At 39.2% G+C, this 21,655-nt stretch overlaps 1 protein-coding gene across 1 annotated transcript; it reads left to right on the top strand.

Moving 5' to 3' along the window:
* The first annotated feature begins 4,025 nt into the window (after window positions 1–4,025).
* Window positions 4,026–15,851, top strand: polr1c (RNA polymerase I and III subunit C). The gene is made up of 9 exons (XM_071528483.1): window positions 4,026–4,117; window positions 5,343–5,414; window positions 5,497–5,604; window positions 6,155–6,287; window positions 6,552–6,683; window positions 9,682–9,834; window positions 12,005–12,154; window positions 13,769–13,885; window positions 14,821–15,851. Exons 1-9 carry the CDS (start codon window positions 4,046–4,048, stop codon window positions 14,937–14,939), a joined length of 1,056 nt encoding a protein of 351 aa, XP_071384584.1. The 5' UTR covers window positions 4,026–4,045; the 3' UTR covers window positions 14,940–15,851.
* Window positions 15,852–21,655: the final 5,804 nt, after the last annotated feature.

Below are 21,655 nucleotides of genomic sequence, written 5' to 3'. Positions count from 1 at the left end.
CTAGCGTCATTCTTATCTATTGTTCACCGTTTTTCTAAAGGTACATCCAGCTAGTTTGTTACGTATACGTAGCTGCTTACAATGTGTATGCTAACGTTACTGTACTGTAGGCGCTTTCTGCCTCCACTCTGTGTTCGCAGGCTTGTGACGTCATCAGTGTTTACCAACAGAAAAATGGTCTAGGCTATATGAGGAACTGAGCCGGAAAGGAATAAAGACAATTGACTTAATTTTGATTTTCACTCATCCATCGGGAAGTGTGATTTACAATTCTACTTGTCTTCGGTTGGTGGCGGTAATAATCCGCATTTGGCTGTAATCCGCCAATAAAATAAAAGAAGAAGAGGAAGAAGAAGAAGAAGGGGAACTATCCACGACCCAGTGGTAGGCTATTTTTAGTGGATGAGATAAGGAAAACACAAATGAATAAAGAGTCAGTGATAACTGTATTTTTTGCTGTTGAGAAAGCATATGGTATGATGTGGAAGGAGGGACTTTTGATAAAGTTAAACTTGTTGGGGGTTGGAGGAAGGATATTCAATTGGATCAAGGATTTCATGTTTGAGTCTAATGATGTATGGAAGAGAGTTGGAAAGGGTGAAGGTCTTTAGATTCTTGGGGGTGTTCTTTGACTCAAAGTTAACATGGGGAGATCTATTAACAAAGTAGTAGAAATGTCAGTGTATGTATGTATGTATGTATACATACATACATATACATTGTTTTCAATGAAGAGAGGTGGTATATAGGGTGCAAGCTCTTATGCTGCTGTGGAGCAGTGAAAACAACACGTATTCCAACACCTATATGACTTGCAGGGTGCAAGTCATAGCAGGAGAGAAGCCACTAGAGATTAGAAGGAAACAGCTAATGACTAGGCCAATATTCAGGGACATGGAGAACATCATCCTACTAAACCAGCATTGCAGGAATCTTGGGAACAAACAAGAGGGATAAATCAAGTTTTGACCACCATTTACTGACTATGTAGCCTAGGCCTACTAGAATTTAACCCCTTCATGCGCACCTTATTAAAAAACAGATCATACATTTTTTTATGATTTTATTGCTCAAAATGACAAACAAAATAACAAGAAAAAATAATTAAAAAAAAAAATCAAATGTATACAGAAGTTACAGAACTGTCCACGCTTGTGGACGTGGTGCAATAAAGGAGTTAAACCAAGTGTATGGAATATATAGAGTATTCTATACAAATGCAGCTCAATGTGCTTTAACAGAGTAAAGCAATTAAAAATATTTTAATATTTTTTCAATTTTATATAGAAATATAAGAGTTTTATATAAAATATGTGGATTATAAAATCAGTTCAACCAATTGATTTCCCCACTCATTTTAAATACAGATTGTCATCAGATCAGTCACAAAATTATAACAAAGGGAAACAAATAAGCGAGTCTGAGGTAGTTGGGCCTCAACACCAGCCCTGCGTTCAGCCCCGACAAAGCGTAGCAAAACGTTTATTTAAACGGAAACGGTGGTGCGTTGAACACCCTGTTGTGTTACGCAAGCGTTGCAACTACGGCAGCTGAGAAGGTCATTCTTTGCATTCTTTTCTAAGAATTTTCGGAGCCTGATGAAATCGGTTTAAATACGTGTTTAATACTACAAAATACGCTCGATGTTACAGTCACTGCCCTTGCCGTCCAGAATAGCAGAGAACATCCCAATTGAGTGAAGGGGTTTGTGGAAACTGTGGTTCCTAATTATAGTGATCCAACATTTGCCTCATTTGCATTTCAGGATGACAAGGCAAACATTTCAGGTGAAGGATAATCCACTTCTTACCTTCCAGACTGTGGTCCTACTGTTCTACTGTTTGACTGTGATCTATATGAGCTAATTATTTTATTATGAGTATTAGGCCTATCATTATTGCTGATCACTGTTGTTGTGATATGATATTGTAATATTTACCATTATATATTTAGAGGAGTAGAGTGGAGTAGAAAAGTTTATGAAAGTGTCACTCCACAATGGTGCATACAATAGCAAAAGATACAAACATGTCTTATATGTCAAATATGTCTGTGCACTGCCTTTTTAATGGCAGGGTTTATATACACGTCACTGCTGATTGGGTAACACCTCTGACACACCCACCAAACTAGAGACAACGTACCTCCAAGCCCGTTTCACACCGTTTCACACCGTTTCGAGGAAACATGACGTTCAACCCGGAAACCGTAGCAAAACGGTGCACACCGTTTTCAGATTGAACGTGCCCCTGGTCTTCAACGTAATATGAATCACTTCATTAGTGCCTTGATCATTAAATGTATTATCTTGATCATTAGCCTAGTGGATTTCTCTTACCTTTTCTCTCTGTGATGTAGGCTACGTTTATACAGTTTGATGTATTGTTTGGGTTTATATACTGATCTTGTATGTGGCGTATTGCTGAATTAAAAAAAAAAAAATCTGGTCCCAGATCGGCCGACCCCCCCAGTGAGTTTGAGCCCACTGCCGAGAATTCTCCTTCCCCTGAGGGCAGAGAGGTATAGAGAGGTATACTTTTTCAGCTTGGGACCCAAAAGAGAAATTTGGTGTTTCCCGGGGACCCAAACTCACAAAAATACATTGTTGCCATGACATCTCAATTAGTAAACTATCAATAAATCCAAAGAACAGAAAGAACCATGAATTGAAATATATGGAAATGTATTTAATTAATTACAAATTCACATTCACAGTAACATGTTTTTTGTTTTGTTTTTTGTTTTTACATTTTTCACCCTCTTCTTCCTATTGCCCACCTCTACCCCATTGCGCGCGCACGCACGCACACACGCACACACACACACACACACACAGTAACTGTAACAATAACTGTAAACAACTTACTTTGCCACTGTCAAAACACTGTCTCTTAAGTTCTCTTCTTTGCATTGGAAACACTCTTTTGACTTGCCCTGATGCTGAGGTGCTTTGTTTGAAGGTGTTTCATTTGTTCATTGTAAAACTCTCATTACTCTGCACTTCTCCACACAAAATACATTTTTGGCGCTCCTCGTCATTTCGCAATGCTTTGGTGAAACCAACCGAAATATATTCTTTGTATTTAGGCTATATGCTTCAACATAGTGGCACCTGACGGCGATAGGTGAACCCATATTCTGACAGTGACAGAAATAATGACCATATACAGATGGTTCCAAGGATCCAGAACATCAGGCAACAGGGGCTGGATTTGTAGTTCCCGACAAGAAAATTGAAATTGCAAAACGTACATCAAATTTTCTGGCGGTCTACATGGTGGAGATGCTAGTACGGAAGCCCATTCCTGCCACTCAATAAAATAAAAAACGACTCAATTCTGACTTTATATCTCACAATTCTGACTTTTTCCCCTCAGAATTCTGACTTTATATCTCAGAATTCTGACTTTATTTTCTCACAATTCTGACTTTATATCTCGGAATTCTGACTTCAGTTTTTCATTCTGACCCTCATGCCAAATGAAACACAGGTGAATTTGTTAGTCCATATAACACACACCAGTTCTTCAGAGTTCCAAAACAAAAACAGCCAAACAATCACACTGTGAATAGAAAGACCTATACACCATTATTTGTTGCAAATCAATCAGCTGCAGTTAAGATTTGCACTAAATTATGGTGTAAATATACTGTAGGTCTTTTTGTCTTTTTTTTAATTATTAGTTAGGGAGATGTCTATAACCGTGTTATAGCCTAAGTGGCAGTCTCGTTGGGTTTTTATTTTGAAACGAAAATGATATTGTGGCCAGTTTCACGGAACTCAGTCGAACATGCACTCAGAGAGGAACGAGAACAAATCAAAGAAGGTTATAAAGGCGGGAATCCGGGAATTTATATTAAGACAATAATAATGCCGGTGGCACATGTTGCAGAATTTTCTTTGATTCTATTAATCAAACAGCATTACGGTAGAATCTGGTTCACACTCCGAAGCAGAAGGTGGCGGTAATGCACCTATAACGCTAGTGGCCAACCGCCGTTAATTAAGAAGAAGAAGAAGAGGACGAGGACGAGGATAAGGATAATGGCGGCCGCCACGAGCAGCGTGGAAGCCATTCGGAATCGAGTCATTTTGGGGGAATTTGGTGTGAAAAATGTAAGCAGGTTGTTTATCGTGATTGCAACAAATTACTCTTCTAGCCGCCATATTCAGGGTTTGTCTGGAGCTGCTGGACTGGCTTGCTTGCTAACTTACCAACTCTAACAAACTAAACCTTGCTATATGCTATACCTTGAACTAAACTTGCTTAGTTGAATACTTAAACTGTCAGTTAGATGAAGTAACACCAGCGATGGAAGTTCAGTAAGTAGGCCGGGATCAAATGTATCTCGTGGGTGGACGCTTACTGGACGTTGTCAACATGTTATGATGCTTAAGTAATACAGAAACAAGCAAACAGTAAACATGTTGTCCCCCACCAGTGATGTAGTTCCACCCTTGGGTCAGTCAGTGATTGCTGAGTGTACTTGAAATTTGAGTGAAATTGTATAAGCATTTTCGTATGGGACAATGAAAGGACAGATTGACCATATATTTCTGTTGCCTACTCTCCTCAGAATTAGGCTTACAAGTTATATCTTGAAATGTAGTAACTGTAATTGTCCTGTTTTTACTCAATACAGTATAAAATATAAGAACAACAATACGCAATAAATACAATCCGTACTACATTACACAATGTACACTACAATACAATATACAATATAACACACAACACCAGGAGCGTGAGTGTTATGAATAATATAAATGCTAAATGATAAATGATAAGTGATATATGGTATTGCACAGTAGGTAAGTGGTAATATGATATAAGTAGTCAACACTGAGGCACAGTGGTAGTGCAGTGATGATGCAATAACAGTACAACAGTCCAACAACTGTACAATAACTACAGTGTCTTGTGGTTAGAGGTTTGCCCAAAAATTCTCCATTGACTCTCACTTCAACACATCAACCCAGTCTGATGTCTCCAAGTGTGTAGCGTGTGTAGACTATTATGTTACCTATGATAACTTTAACTGTATTGCTTTGACACTGAGTCCCCATTCATTGTCAATGCCGCCCCCTAGCTGCACAAAGTCAACGTTACAGTGTGACTAACGAACGAACGAACTAATGGACGCAGACCGATCCATAGTCCCCCCTTTGGTGGGGGACAAAGAATCAATATGGTAACGGAGTTCAACTGTTCTGTAAGAAGTAGTGACGTGTATTGGGTTTGACATAAAATAGTAATTGACAACAGTAATGTAACAGTAGCCTGATTAACTCAGGCCCTGGCATGAAACACTTTTCTATTTTGGCCTTTCTTTGTTTTCAGGTTCATACAACTGATTTCCCTGGAAACTACCCAGGCTATGATGACACTTGGGATATGCAAAAATTTCAAAAGGTAAGCTACTGGGGTATGCAGGCTGCATAGTTTATGGCTGTATAATTTCTGGTAAAGTTTTATATCTCACCCCTCTTTGCAGAATTTCAGAATTGATATAGTGGATCTGGATGAGAATTGCATGGAGTTTGACATGGTAGGGATTGATGCTGCCATTGCCAATGCCTTCCGAAGGATATTACTTGCAGAGGTATGTTTGCCCTCCAACCATGTTGTGATGGTTTGACTAGGTGGTCCAAGTAGTCACAATGTATCGTATCTCTTCAGCTAGGCCTGCTTGATGTTGACATAAAATTATGTTGTGAGTCTTTTGCTGAAAGTTGTAGTATGAATTGAGCCAGGACATTTCTTTTTGGAGCACTGTAAAAAAAAAATTAAATGAGGGATGGGACGATATATTGAAAGTCAATATCGTGGTACAAAAATGTGGCTATGTATCGTGGGGCAGAAAAATTATGATAAAATTATGACATTTTAAAATTGTATTTTACGTTGTAGCAAGCCAATTCCTTTGCTGGAAACATTTATGTTCAGAAATAAACAAATCTGCACAGTCAGACTTTGTTGTCATTGAACTTTTATTTATTAGGCTACATTGTATTGTGGTTGTATCGCATCATGAACCACATTAGCGTATTGTATTGTGAGATAATCATCATCCCATCCCTAGAAATGATTGTTTAGGCTTTCCATTTCATGTAAATATCTAATGATAACTTTCAATGGATTGTTCCTTCAAGGTGCCCACTATGGCTGTTGAGAAGGTGTTCATCTATAATAACACATCCATCATCCAGGATGAAGTCCTTGCCCACAGATTAGGCCTCATCCCCATCAAAGCTGACCCTCGCCTGTTTGAGTATAGAAATCCTGGTAAAACAATGCACTTCACCACATGGACAAAAAGAATGCATATTCAATTAGTGCTTCCCCTTCATTCTGTGTCAATCTGTCAAAAAGACATTGGGGGAACATACTAATAAAGATTTTGAGGTTTTGGTTATCACTATTCCTGTGTCTGCAGAGTGAGGCTTAGAAACACTTCATCAGTAACTATGTCCTTGTTTTTGCATGTATAACTTTAGAAATAGATTGTTTAATTTCTTTTCTCATGTAGCATGCTTTTGTTTATTCCAGGTGAAGAGTCTGGAGAAGTGGAAGGTTCAGAAATAGACACAATTCAACTTCAGCTAAAGATTAAATGCAGCAGAAACACCAGAGCCAGCAAAGACTCCTCAGACCCAGGGGAACTGTATCTAAACCACATGGGTACGTTTCTAACTTGTTCATACAACTTGTATGGTGGTGTATTGTGGTGATGTTGCACAAAGCCTCCCATGGTCTCTTAAGTATTTGTGCCATTTTTCTATTGCTATTATTTTCAAATTAATTAATATTACAGTCAAAGAAAATGATGTTTTATGTGTAGGAGGCTTCAGGCTGGCTAGCCAGATAGCCAAATATATTCTTATTGGCAAGATAGAAATCCACCAAGCTAGCAGCTTGTTCAATGCATTTTCCCATTAGCTATCTTGCAGCCAGTCCATTTCTAGTATACATAAATGACAAATAGTCTGCATGAAATAAGTATCTATGACATGGTTTGGTGTCACAAAAATGTACACTTTGATGAAAATGCAAGGGAAGTTGCGAGTTTTGTAGATGTTTTAAAATAATAGTGATCTCTGCTGAGCCTCTACGGATTGCACAGCGAGCAGTTGCCATAGTAACGAGGGACTCAACTGCGGTGTTACAGCTGAAACTACTGTAAAACGCTAAATACAAGTCCTTAGCTGAGGAGATCATTTTAGAGGCTTCATGCAACGCTCCTAAAGCAATCCCTGGCCTCAGGGAATTATTTCTTTTATTAAAGTTTGACACCTAAGGTTTTTCATGCAACTGGGCACAGGAGTTTGATTCTCAGCACCGTGGAGCTGCTTTTGAGACTCCTCCATATTCCTGATCCAGAATCAGTCCTTATAAACAGGTAGAATTAAACTCCTGCCCCTTCAGTATTAGCTTTTACTCTGTTACACTAAATAAAGTATTAACTTTACCGGTCATATAGCGAAACGGACGAAACTGTGCCATTTTGCGTAGAGGCGGAACCTAAATTAACACCCTCATAAGCATCAGCTCTGACATCGAAAATTAATAGAAAATCAAAGTGGTTTTGGCAATGGTTTTTCAAGATGCAGCTTTGATCGTTCCAGCATGATGAATTCTACAGTAGAGGAAATACTGCAGCAACATCTAAAAATAAAAATGTTTGGCAATTTGTTTAATTCCCGCTGGACGTGTGCACCGTGTGCGCCAACAAAATAGCATTTATGGATATAGCGGGTTTTCCCGGTATTTTCGGGTTCACAGCTGCATCATCAACAATATACTCTTGTTCAACAATCTTATTCATATACAGTAGGCTTGCCAATATAGTGCATAAATAATACTACTACTAAGTCTTGAGCCATTTTCACCAAATCTTAACATCAAATTCAAAGTCATAATAACATTACTGCATCCACCCAAATAAAGGCATCACACGTCAGCCTGTGAGGACTGTTCTCAGCCTGTGAGGACTGTTCTCAGCCTGTGAGAACTTTCCTAAATCGCTGAACTCTGAATGTCTGTGAAAACGGCCCCTGAAGTTTATAAATCACATGCATGTGGACGGTTCTGCAATTGACAGATGATTTGGAGTTCACTGAAAAACAGTGTAGGTGTTTTTAGTTATAGGTGAAATAGCTCGCTCAACTCCAAACTCTTCTTGCTGTCTTGCTGCTGAATATTGATCAAACTTGATCAATATTCATTGTGTTTATTACTATTTCAATGTTTTTGGGAGATTTCTGTTATTTGTAACATGGCTATATGGAAATAAATAGTATTTTGAAGTAAAATTCCCAGTAAACAGTCAGAAAACACAAAAAGCACAGATGGACACTTTGGCCAAACCATGGAGACCGCCTGAGTATATCTTTATATATTGTATCATAAATGTTGTATTTTATTGTATTTTCATCAAATTTACAGTTACAGTTGTAGTTAAGGAGTAGGAGAACACATTCAGTTGCATCACTATCCATGGGATCTTGGTTATAATGGTGATATTGCCTTTGAAATTTAGATTATATACTAGGCGAGGATGAAAATCGTTCCTTTTTTGCATCTCCATTTACTCTGGAATGGTAATAGATATAGGTTTACTTACAATGGATTCATATTCCTTAGCTTCTTACCTATCAAAAGAGATCAGAAATATGCATATAGGCCTTATGGTTCAGCTATTCCTGATTCATTTTGGGTATGTAATTTTAGCCGTTTTTTCCTGAATTTTGGCTAGGGTCTCAGTGGTTTAGTAATGTTAATGGAATAGGTCTTTTAAGCGATAACAGTGTCGCAATGCTTGAATGCATCGCATTGAATTGAACACGCGCCGTTGGCCTGAACAGAATCTGTGCTTGTTGGTCTCATCCACAGGGTTTCCCATACATAGACAACTTTGTGGCGGCCCGCCACAATATCAGCACTGACCGCCACAAATTATTGTTTTTTTTTTCACTATTTAATTGTAGAGCTGCATTTAGCGCATTGATTTGCCCCTACTTGCTCCGCGTGCGCTCTCTCTCGCTCTCTTTCTCTGTTTCTCGCTCTCTGTCGCTCACTCCCTCTCTCTCTCTGTCGCTTGGTCTCTGTCTCTCTCCCGCTCCCTTGCTCTCTCACCGGACCCGTCTGTTCGCCTCCCATTGCACATGCGGCCGTGAGGGATATTTTTTTTCCATGCCAAGAAGACAGCTGGCTGAATTCCCGAAAAGAAGAACTAAGAGTTATTAACATTATTCGGAATAAAGCTGGGTTTCCGAGATTAACACGCCGTATAGCTGCTAGTCAGTTGCTCGTTCGTGAGTCGGATCCGGATCCGCTCCAAAATTTAATGGGTTCTTCCTTGGCCCATGCGACACCCTTCCACGAAGTTTCATGAAAATCGGGCCAGTAGTTTTCCATAATCCTGCTAACAGACAAACAAACAAATAAACGGCACCGAAAACATAACCTTCTTGGCAGAGGTAATGAATGAAATAGAAGTTCATCTCTCCACCATGTCCTTTGGCACACTGGGAAGATTGTAGGCTAGATTAAAGTGAATTTCTTCTTGTTGGGTATTTAAAAAGTTTTGTTCCTTTTTATTGAGTGTATGTGTCTCTGCAAATTATTTAAGTCCAAAACAAAAGTAAGCATTCCCCTTACCTGTTCTGTCTTCTCTCAGTTTATTCCAGGGACATGAAGTGGGTACCCATTGGGAACCAGGCAGATGTGTTCGCTGATGCCAACATCGGACCAGTGCATGATGACATCCTGATAGCCCAGCTACGGCCAGGACAGGAACTGGACATTATCATGCACTGTGTGAAAGGCATTGGTAAAAGGACTTTAAGCAATATTCCACGTAGTTTTAACCTGGGGGTTATTTGGCACTTGACCACCATGAAAACCATAATATAAATTACTCACCAAGAGCGGATGCAGTTGGGACCACTTCGTAGCATTCCGATTTTTACTTCCCATTAATTTGAATGAGGCCACGAAAATAGCCTGGAAACTGACATTTAACACATTTGTGAACATATTTAACAACAGATCCCACTACTGTGATTTTCAATTGACTGTGGGTCCATGTTTTAGAACATAATTTTGTTTGATAGAAAAGAACATAGCGGAAGGATACCATTTAGAAGAGAGAGTTCCTGTTTGGGAGACCAGATCTACTTTTATATTTAAATATTAATTTTAGTGAAAACAAGAATGAAAATGCACAATGAGGACGGACCCAGGGCTGCTTTCATTTCACAATTTCTCATTTGGCAGACGCTTTTATCCAAAGCGACGTACACATGAGATTTTAATACAACACAAGCAAGGTTCTAGTCAGGAGAGAACAACGAGAGTAAGTGCCATAAAGCTAAGTTCTGGTCCAACAGGACGAGGCAGTGCTACGAGGCAGTGCTATGAGGCAATGCATAGAGTGCACAGAAGCAGATAAAGGGGATTTCTCACACAGTCCATTAGGTGAGAAGATGTTCACTAAAGAGCTGGGTCTTTAGCCTTTTCTTAAAGATTGAGAAGGACTCTGTGGATCGAATGGAGTTTGGTAACTCGTTCCACCACCGAGGAACCACAGAAGAGAAGAGTCTGGCTAGTGACTTAGAGCCTTGCTGTGGTGGCAGCACCAGGCGCCGCTCCTTGGCAGAGCGTAGTGAGCGGGAGGGAGCATAGACCTGAAAGAGGGAGTTCAGGTAGGTCGGAGCCGTTTTGGTTGCCGCTTTGTAGGCGAGCATCAAGGACTTGAACTTGGTCTGGGTCTGATCTTCCTGATATTGTACAGGGCAAATCGGCATGAGTGAGCAACAGAAGCCACATGCTCCTTGAAGGTAAGTTGGTCATCGATCATGACACCCAAGTTTCTGGCCAATTTTGTGGGAATGAGCTGAGCTGATTCGAGCTGGATACTGATCTGTTGTTGTACAGAGGGGCTAGCTGGGATGACAAGGAGCTCAGTCTTTGATAGGTTAAGCTGAAGGTGGCGTTCCTTCATCCAAGCCGAGATATCGGTGAGGCATGCCGATATCCGTGCCGAGACTGGGGGGTCGTCTGGCGGGAACGATAGGAGGAGCTGGGTATCGTCAGCATATGAATGGTATGAGAAGCCATGTGAGCGGATCACTGCACCAAGTGAGGTGGTGTATATTGAAAAGAGAAGGGGTCCAAGCACTGACCCTTGAGGTACCCCTGTGGACAAGCAGTGGGATTTAGACACTTCCCCTGTCCAAGACACTCTAAAGGATCTCCCTGAGAGGTAGGACTCAAACCAGCAGAGAGCAGAGCCTGAGAAGCCAAGTTCAGCGAGTGTGGAGAGGAGGATTTGGTGGTTAACCGTGTCAAAGGCAGCCGATAGGTCAAGCAACATTAGAACAGAGGACTGATCGGCAGCTCTAGCTGATCGCAGTGTTTCCACTACAGACAAGAGTGCAGTCTCAGTAGAGTGTCCGCGTTTGAAGCCAGACTGGTTAGGATCATACAGGTTGTTCTCAGAAAGGTTAAAGATAGAGAGATAGAGATAAAGAGGAAAGCCCTTAAAAATTCTCATTAAAAATGATTCATCATTATGTTCTGCTGATTCTATGGTAGAGGAACTGTAGTAGTGTGTGATCCCTCACCTTCATGTGTGTGACAGCTTTCTGATGGGGCAGCAAGCATTTACTCATAAACAGTCAATTATTACGACTGCCCTTGTTGGGCAACATTTGAACAGTCTTGTTAGCTATATTTAATCAGGCAAGTTAACTAGGAGCACATTCTTTACCAACTTGCTTGGTTAAATATGGAAACATAATTTGACTTGCATTAAGAATTAGTGATGTTAGGCTTCTTTTGCTTTGTTATTAAGCTATGTCTAGGCAAGCACCATGCTAAGGACCACTTGGACCAGATCGTCCCTCTCGCTCCAATATGTTCAACTTGTGTTTCAGTTGTATTTTTTGTGAGTGTTTTGTGCTGTATGACACTGAATCACTGCCCTGTTTTCTTTCCAGGTAAGGACCATGCTAAGTTCTCTGCGGTGGCCACAGCCAGTTACCGTCTCCTACCGGAGATTACCCTGCTGGAGCCGGTTGAGGGGGAAAAGGCAGAGCGGTTAAAATGCTGCTTTTCACGAGGAGTCATAGACCTGGAAGACTTAAATGGTAAAAATATACAAACAAGCGCATAATTTGTGATAACCCGTGACCAGATTGATGCAGGTTACCTTATTGGGGCCGTTGTGACAAATGGTAGGCGAAGGTAGGCCTATACTTGAGATTGAGATTGTGCAGTCACTAATAAGGATGTTCATGAATAATCATTGATCTGTTATTTAGGGCTCCTTGACTGTATGCAACATCAATCAATGTTATCAAGCTAAAAGATCAATTTTGGGGTGGGGTGTAACATTTTTTTTGTGTATCTTTGTGTATCTTTTATATTGACTATGTCAAATAGTACAATGTAAACATTCTCTGCTTGCTGGGTTAAAGAGTCAAACTGTTTGAATCATATGCCAATGCCGGGATTAGAACCCCTCTGTGAAAGTCTGCTGCCCTACCAAGTGAGCTAAAGCAACAGTGTGGCTGTGGTAGGTATTCAATCTCTCTATCCCACAGCTCTATATGTGCAGTGGGGCTGTGACAGTATTGACATTTTTTTACCGCGGTGAAAAAGCCCCCCTGCAGTTTACCTCCAACCCTAGACACTCCAACATTTTATGCTGTTTATCAACATTATATTTTGTATAATATCCTAATATAAAATGAGGAAAACTGTCCGTCTGTCTGCATCCATTTTGCTCCTCAATGGGTTGGCCAATCAATCTGAAACTGCATATGAGCAATGGAGCATTGGCATAGGCAGGGACTGACGAAGCTGATTTTTCCATTTTCCCAAATTGACACTGTTTATGCGCATTTTTGTCAAGTCTGCACGTAGTTGTGGATTTTTTGAAAAAGATTTGGGACAACGTATGATCCTAGCAACCAACCAGCAGAATGATTTATACTAGCTTCTGGTTGCAGCTGAAAAAAACAGGTGTACCTTCCTCAACCTTAAAGTAACCTTTCACTCTTGTACAACATTTTCATTTCCAATCCACCTGTGTGGTGTGATTTTGCTAGTAGTCAACCTTGGGCATTTCTGCTACTATGGTACGCTACTGCTACTACTGCTGGCAATGGTGAGAACCAATCTATACTCTGCGGAAGTACGACAGCCATTTTTTGTGAAAAGGGCCTATAGAACTGAGAGAGACAAGGGGTCACCCCCCTTGTCTCTCTCAGTGGGATACACAAGACAAGCTGAAAGAGTGAAGACGGGTAACGTACATGGCAGTATGTTTTAGTGGGGACAGTGTGATTGGTGAAGTTAATAGAGAAGATTATGGTTTTTTTGTTCTGACAAATTGGAGAAGAGGGACCGGGGATGCAAGTGATGAAATGGAGCTCATAATGTTGAAGATAAGTGAAAGACCATTTTATTGCAAATGTCCTGTACACAGCAGGAACCACAGTCCATACAACGATGAATGTATACTACTGCATACTGATTAGCACCAGTGTATTCTTTTGCTGTTGTATAAACACATGAAACATTTATAAATGTGAAAAGTCTGAAGACTCTGTGTGCAGTAGGATACTTTAATTTGGGTTAATTTGCTATTAGTTAACACAGTCGTAAATTAATGGGGCAGAGGAGTGAAATGTGCAGTGAGACTCTAAATTCTGTCATAAAATGTATCCATTGAACTGACGTCTTGTGTTTTCCACCAGGGAAAAAGGTTGCCAAAGTTGTGAACAGCCGCCTAGATACGTGCAGTAGGGAAGTCCTCCGGCACGATGACCTGAAGAATCTGGTGCAGCTTGGGAGAGTCCGAGACCATTTCATCTGTACGTATCTACAGAATCTAGGATTACAGAGTGTGTATATATACCAGTGTTTCCTCTAGATGGTTCTTGCAGAAATGCAACATCATTAAGAACATGTGACAAAAACTTTTCAATGAAAAAAAAAATAGGGCCACCAAATGCTGCAGCAATTACTGGGCTGGCAGACCATCCAAATAGCCAGTATACAAAATATACAGTAAAGAAATATTGTCCAGATCATCTCAGATGTAGGAGTTGGGTGCTTTTCCTCAGAGCTGCCATAGTTCACAACTTCTGTTCCTACGTGACAAATGTAACCACACATTTTAAGTTTAATTTCTGCAGTGGTTGCATGCTCTCGAGGTGTGTTTTCACAGGGTCGTCGTTTCACACTAGGGATCGCACTGCGTCCCAATATTGGACGCTTGATGGGCGTGCCCTGAGTTTGTCCTCCATGACTACAGACCACCAAATAAACATTTCCTGGCTGCACCTGATTGGACGAACGCTTTCACTTGTTGGGCTGTTCTTGGTATCTGCCCCTGGATTTCAAACTTGTAAAACAAGGCGGCTTGTTGGGTAACTTTCTCTTCTATTACGAAAATAGTTCACTGAAATGTGTTTCAGAAAACATTTGAGGCGAGAAATAAGCCATGCAGTTGCGAGTTTCGGGAGTTTCAAGAGGCAGTGAGTCACACTGGATGCCTCTGATTTGCATAGTCTAGACCTCAACTTTATGCAACTGTGGACCGGCCAACACAACACACCGTCTCTCGAAATGCACCGTGGTGCTACCAGAATGCATTGCACGGCCGCTTGCATATAAAAATGAATGGGAAGCGTGGAAATGACAGAACCTGTGAAAACACACTGTGACTGTAGGAATGTCCTAAATGTACATAGTTGTTTATTTTACTGTAGCTGTAATCCTCACATGTATCCCTTCTCCCATACAGTTACTGTTGAGTCTACTGGTGTCCTGCCACCGGATGTCCTGGTCACAGAGGCTATCAAAGTTCTCATGGCCAAATGTCGGAGGTTCCTGAATGAACTGGACTCTACAGACATGGAATGATGTACCAAATATGCACACTCACACCCACCCCAAAGGGAATGACATTGAAATAAACCACAGATTAGTAGGGATTGGTTTGTTGATACAGCAACTTCAATGTTAGGGCTCTGTTGCAACTTTGCTGTATTCTTGAAATCTATTGCATTCCTCAAAGCGGCATTTTGTTATGAGCATCTTTTATTTGATTGACTTACTTATATATGTTGCGGTGTGTTGTGTTCTTATGTACCATTTGTGCCACTCTTGGAAAGCAAGTTCCCAGTGATGTAATTTGTTGAGGAGCTCAGTTTTCTTTGTACAAAGTATGAAAAGCCTGGTATTTAATACAAAATGATCACATCGTAAATAATGGCTACTTGTCCAGATATACAATTTTCTGTATCATTTGCTTTCAAGTCAAATTTATGACAGTATCACAGGAAGATATACAGTAGTTTTCATATAGTACTGTCAAGATAATATTCATCAAGATCATATTCATCAAAATTTCAGAGGAAAAAGAGTGCATTAGTGGTAACTGCATGTAAACATGATTAATAATCAAGTTATTTGAACCTGATCTCTGAGGCCTGTCTCACGAAACAAGATTAGTGGGTTAGCGAGCTAACTTTGGGTTTAACCCTGGCTTTTCGGTCTCACAGAGGTGTCTCACTTTTAACCGGGGTAGACCACCATGGTAACCTATGCTGCACGGCTAACCTGCTCCGGAGCAGGTTCAGTTCAGGCTATAAGATCAAAACGTATGAAAGGCCTCCTGACTAATCAGCTCTCTGGAGACATGGAGTTACCATTCCTACAGGATCCCAATATGGACAAAAATACTGCATACTAATTAAAATGACAAGTAATAAAGAAAACTCGGTAACACTTTATAATAACCATCATTAATAAATGGTAAATTGATAGTTAATTAAACTTTAGTTAATAGTTATTTTACTGTTAACAAACAATGAAATGATCATTAATAATGTTTACTAATTATTAGTAATGCTATAATTTATGTTATTTTATCATTAGTTTATGTAATATAAAATAATTTGTTTATAAATTATATATTGTATCATAGCTGATAAGAGACGGTAAAAAGGGTAAAAAGCTATGATACAATATATAATTTATAAACAAATGATTTTATATTACACAAACGAATGATAAAATAACATAAATTATAGCATTACTAATAATTAGTAAACATTATTAATGATCATTTCATTGTTTGTTAACAGTAAAATAACTATTAACTAAAGTTTAATTAACTATCAATTTACCGTTTATTAATGATGGTTATTATAAAGTGTTACCGAAAACTGTTAGGCTACTATTGAGTTGACAGACAGTAAGAAGTGCTGTTTGCAGGGCAACGACCAGTAGAATCACTTTGCTTTCCATGATCATTTATTATATTGGAGAAATGGCACGTACGTAATTGACCATATTATCAGTGAATGAAGGTTACTGTTGCATATCAATTGCGTTGAATTTCTTTTATTGGATTCCCACCAATGTTTGGTTCAGTATAGGCTTTCATTTCATTTCTTTCATATTCCATTACCACAGCCCTGAAGAACATATGAGGCTGACTTTATGAATAGAAAATCTTTTTACAGCCTGAATGTGTTCACAAAATGTTTTATCAATGGAAAGTATGCCACTGTGTCCTAATGACGGGGCAGTTCCTCCAGTAATCCTCTCTAGCCTTGATCACAGAAACAATGTTACTTTTTGCTATTATGTTTTGTAATGCTGACATTTATTTATTTTAAGACTTTGTTCTTCTTTAGAGAAGAACACAAATGTTAGTAATCCATTTCTTTCTGGTGCTTTCCGGTGCTTAACATGTTGAAAATGTCAGCATAGGGCTTATATAATCCTATAATTGGGCCTATTTATTGTCTATGGCTTTTATTGTTTTATTATTTTATTATTTTCTACTATTTCTATTGCTTCTTGTTATATTCTAGTTGTGTGCTTAGGCCTATATTCTATATCCTTTTCCCCGCTGAATCATATTCTACTTTTCCCACTGCAACAACCTAAATTCCTCGTGGTGATCAATACTTTCATCTTATAAGTCGTCTGATCTGGATCTGTCCATGTTGCATGTGATTGGCTATTTGTTACAAACCCCGCCTCTTTCATGTGAATGCACTGGTAGCTGAATAGGAAAATCCTGGGTTGACAGAGCCAGTTGATAACCAGCTACGTGAGACCGGTTATCCGGGATCGACAATGTTTTGCCAAGGTTTTGTGAAGATAGCCTATGTTGACCTCCGCTTCTTGAGACAGGCCCCTGCTCTCCGGCTCCCAATTTCATGTGCTGCCTTCATCTCAGCTGCCTCATACCTTATATGTATACAGAGAAGCACTGCTGATACAACAATGTGATTTACTGAAAAATCCCATAGTATCTGTTGTCTTAACATTGTAAAGATTTAGCCACATATAAGATAGTACTTTATTGATCCCCTTGGGGAAATTCAGGAATATATCATCATACATAAGGCTCAGCGATAATTCAATATTATCGTTTATCGTCTTTCAGTGGAATCATATCGTGATGATATGAAGATATTTTAATATCGTGACACACATTTCTGCAGTCTAAATTGATGATAACCAAAGTTTACTCATAACTCATAAAATGAGGTATGGTAGGAATATTATTTGAATATTTCTGTTTTGTTTGACCTAACATTACCATTCGGTTAAATGAGGTGAACATTAATTTGGTTATTTAACATGATTTTGCATACATGAACCATATCGTGATATATATTGATATCGAGAAAAATCCTTATGATTATCGTGATATTGATTTCAACCATATCGCCCAGCCCTAATCATACATTATTGTATGGCAGCAATCCATGTAATGTAATAGATGACAAACCCAGAGGTTTGTCATATATATTCATTTGCATTAATTTGAATTTAGTTACATTTTTTACAGTGATACAACTTCACGTTAATTAGTTAGTTAGTACAATAAACAATATTTGTACAAAATGATTACCACACTGATGTAGGTTGATGGTGTACAGGCATAGAGGAGTGATGGAGTTGGGTAGCGTACTGCTATAGAGCAGTGCAATGTAGAGATTCCAGTTAAGGCTTTTATTGAAGGTGCAAAAACAGTCTAACATTTAGATGAATAGGAATGACGAAACGGGAATAATATTTTACATTATTCCAGCTTTCATCCTTCCATCTTAAAAAGAGGGTTGCCCTACAGTCAATTCTTAAGAATTATGTAGTACTGAGGCTGACTTTGAGACACAGGCTATGGATCTACATGACCGGTTCATGTCAAAGGGATATGATGAAAGAAACCTGAACACAGCTTTATCTAGAGCCAGAGAGGTAATAGGACCAGTTTGCTCACCCCCAAGCCACAGTTCAAATTAGGGGGGGATTGGGGGGGTCTGACCCCCCTAATTAAAGCCCGCGCAAATGGGGCCTCTGTCTAATTGTGTGATTGAGTAGATAATGAGGGTGGCTGGACAGCTGAGCGGGCCAGGGGCATCCAGATAAAGCTTCCAGACAAGCCAGCAGGGTCAGACTTAAAGGTCCCATATCGTGTAACAGGATTTCCCTTGCCTCTTTGATTATAAAGGAATTGCATATGCTATCTAAACATGGTGAAAGTATCAAAACGCACGGTCGCCAACTAAATCCACACGATCCATATTATAAAACCGTCGTTAATAATACAGTAATGAGCCTTAAAGGTACATAACACCACACAAACAGCTTTTAATGGACCTCAAGACATAAAATAAAACACTAGAAAGTGTAGAATATGGGACCTTTAACTTAGCCAAAGCAGATACAATATGGATATGTAGACTACTGAGTTGGTCAGGTATCTGCTCTCGGCTTGGGCAAGTGTAGGATGTAACTTTCATAGTGTGTGACTTGGTAGGGTGCAAATGTAGTGTATCTGAATAGAAAGGAATATTGATGGTAGTGTGATGGTGAGTTGTAAACTAGTGTTGTTCATACCAAAGATGCAGGTGACAGTGACAGCAGTGTAGTGGACTTGGGTCTGCTGAGAGGGGGGTGTTTCTAGGATGATGGAATACAATACACAGTTGACCCTTCTTGTGGGGTCGTGGGCCTAATTGAACAAAACATCGGTGAAGGAAGGTGCCCACTTGATAACTCCAATGACTTGCCTACACTCACTCACCCTGAAGCTAGAGTAGGTAGTTGGTGAATGTTACTGTCTGTGATGGTGCTGTAGATTTATGACAGTATAGCCTGATGTTTTCTATGGCACTATGGTAGTATATAATTCTGTTAAACTCTGAATAGGGCCTCTATTCATAGTATTCTGTTAATCATCACACAGCCATCTTGGTAGGAAAATAAAATGTGATTGTAATAAATTAACAGGTGATTATAATAAAACGACAGCCACAGCCAATGAACTATCTATATTGTAAGGCACCATATTGGTTGGAAATGCATGTGACATCATGGGAATACTATGAATATGAATGCTCACCTTGGATAATGGCACAAGAGATAGTAACATCATATCCTGTGTATTGATAAATGCTTATAATTGGAATATGATCTAAATCTGAAATATGATCTTCATTACAGTGTCATTGTAAATTGGACATGCAGCATAGGTGAAGAAAAGACCAAAATCATCCATTTTCCAATGAAACATCTAAAAAAAACACTTGAGTTTAAGCTCTGCATTTTAGGAATCTGAAGAAGAAGATAGAAGATATTGAGAAAGATGTTAAAGTAATGTGTTTTTGGGATTAATGAAATAGATTTTTTTTCCGTTTTTATCCACCAAAAAATCCACTCCAATGGGAGAATGACCCTTATCCATTACATGATAATCTGAACAGTTTATGATGTTTTCCTCAGCATTTTTATGCAAATCTGAACTAGTGTTTTTAAGTAACATTATTGCTGGCATCAAGATTAGGATACATTCCTTTTATTGTTGAAATGCACACAATTTTAAAACATGATTTAATGACAACCAACAAACACTCAACTGACATTTGGCATAATCTGATGAAATCTGATTATGGAGGGCCTCTACTACAAACAAAACAATACTGAGTATTGCTGGAATTTGAAGTTATTTCTAAAACCTGTCAAAATGTATTCATATCAGAATTCAACAAGAAATATAGCTGCAACTGGCGATTGTAGGGGTCGAAGCCTACCTTTAAAAAGAGAGCAGGTGAACCATATGTATGTCATTAAAATGTCAATTAATAAAAGGAGTAACGCCTGCACACTTGCTCCATGCCACAAAAGTTTACTGTTGACAACGTTTCGATCCTCCTTGGATCTTCGTCAGGTCATTAAGTAGGCTAAGGCTGCGTTCACACGTAGCGTTTTTGTGAGGAGAAATAAAATGTGGATCACAATAACGTCATTTGACGTTAGCTGAGTAGCTGGCTAGCTTGTTAACTAACTGGTTAGCACTTCTAGCATATACAGTGTTGTGCAACAAGCAAGGGCTTGACCAGATATTCCTAATACACGTCCAGTATGGTGCCACACTGCCTCTTTATGATTGGTGTTGCGGTAACAGAAATTCACTTAACCAATTTCTCCACTGGCACTTTCTCCATCTTTGTTGTTGTTAGGGGAAACGGCCAGCCTCTCCTTTACTGTTATTGGTTGGCTGAGATAAAAGTGGTTCATGTCACCCAATGCTTTTCTGAAGAGTTGGAACATTTTTCAACTTTTGAAAGCACTTGCTTGTGCCAAAAGACGCTCGGCGTAGTGCTTTTTCAGGAGCGGCCACCTTTTGTGCGCCTTGCGGCTGCTCCACATGTGTTTTAATGTAGAAAAGGCAGTGGCAGTTTTGAAAAATACACTAAATGTGAACACAACCTAAGGGTTTGAAACATGTTTTTTTTCATGACAATTAGATGGTAACTATATTGAAAAATAATGACTTTGGATTCAAATAGATAATATAGCTGCAAACAATGACTGTAGGGGTTGAAGCGCAAAGAGCAAGCAGAAGAAACAGAAGCAGAAGATAAAATTTTGTTGGTATTTGTGACATTTGTTTCTGCATATTCACAGATATGAATTTAACATCTTTAAATAAAAATCTATCAAGTAGGCCAACTTCACATGAAAACCTATTTAATTCCAAACAGGTTGCTGGTGGACAAACTGAATACATCTAACTCATGCACAAAGATTGGTGGACAGGTATATAGGTATGAGACAGGATAAAAAAAGGAAAGAGATTTCATATGAAATTCTGCCATTTTAAAGAAGTCTGATGTAAATCATTTTCAAGTTATTCACAATGGCTCAACTTTCTCTGATAGTTTCCTTGAGGAAAAAAGAACTAAGCAGCCTATGATTGAAAGGTTTTACAACTCTAGTAGAGCTCCCCAATAATCAATTAGACTTTGGAAGGGGATTGTAGCACTCTCTGTGGACTAATCATTGTCATATTTAAGTGGTGTTGAGTTAGTGACGTTGAATATGTGACAAGTTTTGAAACTCTAGCTTTAACAAGCTTAACAAGAATTTGCCAGAACATTTGTGGCATGACATTGGCTAATATTGATTTAATTAAGCAAGCAAGGTTAATCTCTTGGACACACAGGTTTGGAGATATAGTCAATGAGTTGTGACCATTCTTCTGTTTACCCACATACTTTGTCAAGTTGGTTAATTGTGGCCATGTTGATTAACCGATTGGGAGAAAAAAC

The sequence above is a fragment of the Centroberyx affinis genome, unplaced genomic scaffold (genome assembly GCF_046629955.1).
Source record: "Centroberyx affinis isolate AG114_WGS23_722 - 3 ecotype Tasmania unplaced genomic scaffold, CSIRO-AGI_Caff_v1 ptg001679l_1, whole genome shotgun sequence".
NCBI lineage: Eukaryota > Metazoa > Chordata > Actinopteri > Beryciformes > Berycidae > Centroberyx > Centroberyx affinis.
This window is presented reverse-complemented; position numbering and strand designations above follow the sequence as displayed.